The 6844-nt window shown below is 41.6% G+C and overlaps 1 protein-coding gene across 1 annotated transcript in view; it reads right to left on the bottom strand.

The window, feature by feature from the left end:
- The window catches only part of MXRA5 (matrix remodeling associated 5), a 31532-nt gene that overhangs the window by 22212 nt on the left and 2476 nt on the right, over positions 1–6844 (bottom strand). The window contains 1 exon segment of the mRNA XM_012807148.1: positions 31–160. Within this exon segment, the coding sequence (XP_012662602.1) occupies positions 31–160 (130 nt within the window).

Here is a 6844-nt window from a genome sequence, read left to right on the forward strand (position 1 = left end):
ATTGGTGTTCATAATGGCCCCAGGGTTTACCTGCAGAGAGGCGAGGTCTCTTAAGGCCCCATCTGGAATGTCTGGAATCTCATTACCATGAATCATAAGCAACTCCAACTTGGTAAGTCCCGCAAATGAGGTTTGTGACAGAGCCTGTATGCTATTAAACCTAAGGAAAAAAACAAAGAAATAATAATCATCACAGTAAGAAACTGCAAGTCCTTAAATCCCATATGGGGAAGATTAGCCGGCCGGCCCCAGGGCATATTAATATTCTGGTTGTTCTGAGGTCACGTGGATGCCATTTGCAAACCACGGTGCATGCCTTGGAGTCCTCCTCGGGTCTCTCTGGAATCAAAAGAAACTCATGCATATTCATTCATGAAATGTTCATTCAGCTGAGGAATATTCTCCGAGAATTTTGACTTGGACTGTGCCAACGTCCATTCCGAATTCTGAATGACGTTGTTATGTGAGAATGCTTACTAGAAATTCTGCTCTGAAGTAGCAATAAAGATGAGTGATATGTGGGCAACAGGACCAGAAAAAATCTCAGCATTATTTTGCATAGAATAAGAAAGAAAAAAATTGCAAGCTAAGGGGCTAAATTAAAACACCAACCAACACACTTTATTTCACCATGAGTTGCCACGTGTCGGATGGACCATCTCAAGGGTTATTCGTAAACATTCTGGGTTGGGTTTTTCTGTTTCAGTTTTTCCTGTTGTGGAGACAGTGGTCCAGATGTTTTCTGGACCAGTTTAGCCATTTGTCATTGCTGTGTGGCTAATGACGCACCACAAGCCTCAGATTTGATCCCAGGAGATGCATAGAGAATGGTGCATATTACATCAGCATTTCTACTGAGATGTGGTGCCTGCTGCCTGATGTGATCGATCACTCCCCCTGGCCATCTAAATAAAAGGAAATCGACCTGTACACGATGCTGGTGACTAGTCCGTCACTGAATCCACATTTGTCATCAACTCACATGTGCATACACCTGGCGTCCAATGTCACAGTTGTTAGGGACGCCCACCTGGGTATTAACTCCCCTCAGATCCAGGCTTGGGAAGCGCCTCTCGGCCACAAAGTCTCTAGTGCTGGAATTTATCATTTCCATCACCAAAACCACTGCCCTGCATTGCTTCAAACCCTTCAAAGACCCACTTTACCCACTGCATGGAGATACATAAGACCAACTTACGCAAAGAAAACATGAGAGCGCATTTCGTATGCCCCGCCTTATAAGGACAATATCATATGGATTCAAAATGGTATCTGAGATAGGGTTACAACAAAAGATGATCCTACTTCCTATTACTCATTTTGACTCATGGAATCATTAAACAATTATCTAGAGAGCTTCTCTCTTCTATATAACAGGGCACTCTTCACATAGCCTTGTTAATGAAGTGCGTTATCAGCTGAGCCCTGCCGTATTTAACAGCAGTGAACAGGAAAAATACTCAAAGTTCTGGGCACAGAGCTAACTGTATGCCTGGCTTGCATTTCTGCAGGAGGGGGCAGGCTTCTCTGCAAATGAACACTGCTGTCTGCAAACGCGTTTTTAAACTTTCACTTAAATCCCAAGAGGCAGGAGTGCACCCTCAATTTTCGACAGCATAAAAAACAAGATTCAGAAAGTTGCCAAGTATTTCGAGACTCAGAAACTTGCCAAATATTTCAAGGTCACATTGCAGATCAGCAGTGGACAGCGGGTTGAAGCAGGACCTGTCTGATTCTAAGATTCGTGTTATTCCCTTTCCATAGTGCTATTTTGGTTTCGTGAAATCGAGATGGGGGCTGGAAAACTCTGCAAAGAAGCACGACCACCATCACATCCCGATTACGGAGAAGTCGGGAAAGATGCCGATTTAGAATGGCATCTGGGTAAGACCTCAAGTGTCTTGAAGCCACAGCTTTCACAGTTATATACCGTTAACCAAGGCAGAAGAGATAAATTCTTGGCACTGTATTTTACTTCAAATGAATCGAATTGCCCTGCAAAACTCCCCAAAGGATGATGCTGGAAATACTCAAGGCCATGAGGGTTGTTTGATGAAGCTAAGGATAGTGGCGACCTTAGGTGGGTAAAAAATCTGAGTAAGAGAAGCCAGAGGGACAAGCGTACACCAACATGACCTCTGCGCCATTCTCCTGGCTACCCCAGACAAGTTACTTAACCTTTCTGGAAGCTCAGCTCCCTCATTAGTGATGCTACTGATAATTCCTTCTGCAAAGGACCATGAGTTGGACGACATAATATCTACAGCCCCACGGATGTCATCTTGCGTCAAGGATTTCCGCAGAGTTTCTGGAGGGAATTTTATCAAAGACAAGGCAACCAGCAGAGAGACGGGGTGGGGGGGTCGGGTGGGGGGAGGGACGTACACCAAAATGAAACGTGAAAAGAAAAATGACAAGCACAGGCAATAAAAAAATAAAATAAAATAAAACAGCAAGTGAAATGTGTGTCCTGCAGGGGCAGAAGATAAGAAGGATATTCTGTGAGTAAAGGTGTTCTGTACTCAAATAGTTGAAAGTTCATCCGCGGTAACAAAAATGACATAATAAAAGCAATAGGTCCACTCAATGAGTCATCGCAGAAATACAGAAAAGACCAGACACACTGCATAGCACGCCATGCATTTCAGCGTAGAGCAGTAAGGAAGACTGGAATACTTTTTATCTACCATTCCTCCTTTCTCTGAGCCGTTCACACTTGTGCGGGTGTGCGTGCGGTAACCCTGGTCACAGGCATCCTATTGTGCACGTGTGAACGGCGAGGGGAAAGGAGTTCACACATCACTAGCGCCAGCCCCACCAACAAGGTCGGCTCCCCCCCATCAGGTTCCAGAAGAAGATGACTTAACTGCATTTGAATAAATGTAGATTGTTGTATTATACTTAATAAAAATAAGACATCCCCTGAAAATAAGCCCTAGTGTGTCTTCTTGGGAATAAAATAAATATAGGACAGTGTCTTATTTGGGGGGAAACCCGGTATCACGTATCCATATAGGTACCTATCATCAAACTATCTCCTGTTATCTAGTCATGTGTTTATCAGGCATTTATCTATTATCTATATATGTATCCATCACCTACTATTATCTGTAAATATATATATATATAAATATGTATAAATATATATAATCTATCATCTATTTATTTATCTTCTAGCAATCTATCATCTAGACATCTCTATATCTATCATCTAATCTGTCATCTATTTATCTAATTATATGCTGTCTATTACCTATCCATTTATATACCTCTCATCTATCTCTGATCTATTTATCTATGTCTATCAAAACCTATCATCTCTTCATCTATTTTATATCCTTGTATCATGTCTATATATGCATCTACCATCCAACTATCATCTGTCCATCATCTATTTATGTATTTTTTATCAATCTATCAATTATTTGGCCATATATGTATAAGTGTCTATGTATCATCTGTCTCTTTAGTACCTGTCTAGTACATCTATCTCCTAGGAATGTATGTTTCAACTATCACCTATCTAGACATGTATCTATCATCATCTATTTATCTGTTTATCATCTATCTATCATCTGTCTACCATCTATCAGTCATCTATTTATGTACCTTCTATCAATCTATCAATCATGTATATATGTATATGTATCTATCATCTATCAAGTAATTATCATCTTTCTATCTCCTATCAATTTATTTTCTATCTATCACCTATCTAGATATGTATGTATTATCTATGTGTCATTGATTTATTTATCTATCATCCATCTATCTATATAGGTACCATCCATTATCTATCTGTTATCATCTATGAATCATCTATTCATGTATCTATCAGTCTATCAATTTGTATATATGTATATGTATCTATCATCCTACTATCAAGTAATTGTCATCCTTCTATCTCCTATCAATCTATCTTTTATCTATCACCTATCTAGATATGTATGTATCATCTATGTGTCATCAATTATCTATCATCTATCTATCTATGGATCTATCTTTCTACCATCCATTTATCTATCATCTATCTGTCTATCATCTATGAATCATCTATTTATGCATCTATCGGTCTATCAATTGTGTATATATGTATATGTATCTGTCATCTGTCTGTCAAGTATCTATGTATCATCTATCTATCTATCTCCTATCAATTTACCTTTTATCTATCACCTATCTAGATATGTATCTATTCATATCATGTATCTATCTATGCATCTCACCTATCTATCTATCCATCTTATCTATCTATCTATAGTCTATCTATGTATCTATCTATCCATCCAGTCTATCATCTACCTATTCTATCTACCTATTCTTTCTATCTATCTATCTATCTATCTATCTATTGTCCTACCTATCATCTATCTTTCTATGTATGTACTATTCATCTATCTATTGTCTATATCTGTCCATCATCTATCACCCATCCATCTACAATGGTAATTCTCAACCAGGAGTGAGTTTTCTCCATGGACATTTTTCATAATTGCCATTCTGGAGGAGGCAACCACAGTGGTCAGAGGGCATGGACACCACTCACCACCCTACCGTGCACAGGACAGCCCCACAGTACGAAGGGTTATCCAACAAGGAACACTGCCCCAAATGCCAATTGTGCCGAGGAGGATGCACCCTGGTCTAAACCAAGGTACCAGTGGGTTGATGCACTTACTCAGCCATTTATCATTATTTGGGATTCTGCCTCAAGATGTGTCAGGAGTGGTGAACACACCACAGAGAGCAGCTACCAGAATCCAGAGGTTCTCCCATTTCCTGGATCCCAAGGCTTGTCTAGACAGGGCCAGCTAGTGGGAGCATGGTTCCAGTTGTGCTTAGAGGAAAAGCCAACAGGTATTGCTGGGCCAGGGAATGAAGAATGATGAAAAAACTGGAGAGAAAATTTCTGCTTAGACAGGAGTGACTGGGAGAGGGGGAAGACTGAGAGAGACAGGTGTGCGAGAAACCAGGCAAAGCCTCACAGTGTGGAGAGTTCTGTAAAAACCCAAGGTCACAGCAGAATGTGCATTGAGGAGACACGGGCTGACCAACAAATATGGTCGAGCCCTGAGAATAGGAGTGACCACCTGCCCAAAGGCAGCCAGCAGGTGCAGAGAAGCAGAGATCTCAGAAGGACGGGGCCGGTGTTGAGATGAGAGAGGTGGGGTTCACAAGCTCAGTCTCTAAAACGGGTCAAAAAGAGGTCCCTGTTGTTCTGTGCATTTTGGGATGACGGTGTGCTGGATTCTCCTGTCTTTGTCACCAAAATTTCTCAGGTTATATATTTCACAGCCAACCGTGACAGTAAGGAGAAGGCAAGTTGGAGAACCGATGGCAAGTCAGAGAAGAAGGAAAAAATGATCAGCAAATTGGAACTGAGGACAAACACAGGTTGAACGGTCTCCACCGTGCAGTACATCCCCCTGTTAAGAAAGGCTGCCGAGGTTGGGAGGTGGCCACGTTGGCTCAGAGACCTCCTCCCTTCATCATCTTCCTCATGCTTGCTCTGGAGAAATTGTAGAGAGCTACAGAATTTGGGAATGGGGAGAATATTCTACAACAGACAGAAGCTGAGGGTATCTCTTCATTGCAGAGTAGAGGAGGAATTTCCTTTATGCAGAAATTTTCTTTGAATAGTGTAAAAACTAGCAGGAAATTAGCAGGGCACTCGGGGAGAGAATTGAATGGAAGTGTGGTAAGAACCCCAGTTCTGCAAATTACTACCAGTTGGGTTCCGTTTCAGAGAATCTTTATCACCTGCTCATGGGCAGTCACTGACTCCGTAACAACCCTAGTGAAATGCTTACATCAGAGAATACGGGATGTCCCCAAAAGTCACCATGCATTGGAAACCAGGTATCTTGGAAATCATTCCACAAGAGTGGGACAGAATACATCGTGTGTGTGGAGAAAGAGGTGGCCAACAGGCAGAGATTATTTTGTAAATGTTTTGTACACTTTTGTAACAAATATTTTGTAAATAAAAGCACATTTAGTTATAATGTCCCATTTTCCCCCGGGTGTGGCATACTTTTGGGACACACTGTGTTTGCCAAATTATGTCAAAGGTACTAGTTAGTTATCACAAAGCAGAATTTGAATGCAGACACGATGGCTCATGCTTGTAATCCCAGCACTCTGGGAGGCTGAGGCGCTTCTGCTCAGGAGTTCAAGACCAGCCTGAGCAAGAACGGGACTCCTGTCTCTAAAAATAGCCAGGCATTGTGGAGGGACCTGTAGTGTTTGCTACTCAAAAGGCTGAGGCAAGAGAATTACTTGAACCCAAGAGTTTGAGGTTGCTGGGAGTTTGAGCTTCCTTCGTTTGAGCTATGCTGGGAGCACTCTACTGCAGGTGATAAAGTGACACTCTGTCTCAAAATAAATTATCCAAGCAGGGCACAGGAAAGAAGATGCAGAATCCTACAGAGAGCTGGGTGGGAGGGATCAGAAAGTTTCATAGCATCCTGCCAGCAATCACCATGCCTGGCGCATATTCCGTGCTCTGCAAATTGCTAAAAGACAAATTGGACCCCAAGTTTTATCTGTTAGGCATGGTCCTTCCTCCACTATTCTTTTTTTTTTTTTTTTTTTTTTGCATTCTTTTTTTGATGGTTTTGATATTTTTTAATTGCAGTTTTTATTTTGGCCGGAGCTGGGTTTAAACCGACCACCTCCGGCATATGGGGCCGGTGCCCTACCCCTTTGAGCCACAGGTGCTGCCCCTTCATTTTTCTTTTTTAAGACAATGCACAGTACTCAACCCTATTATGAAACTAATTGTTAACTATCACAGGAAAGCTATAATCCAAATGGAGTCCAAGAATATTGGGAAAGGGGTGAG

Source organism: Otolemur garnettii, unplaced genomic scaffold, assembly GCF_000181295.1.
Source record: "Otolemur garnettii isolate 467f Iridium unplaced genomic scaffold, OtoGar3 scaffold00065, whole genome shotgun sequence".
NCBI classification, from domain to species: domain Eukaryota; kingdom Metazoa; phylum Chordata; class Mammalia; order Primates; family Galagidae; genus Otolemur; species Otolemur garnettii.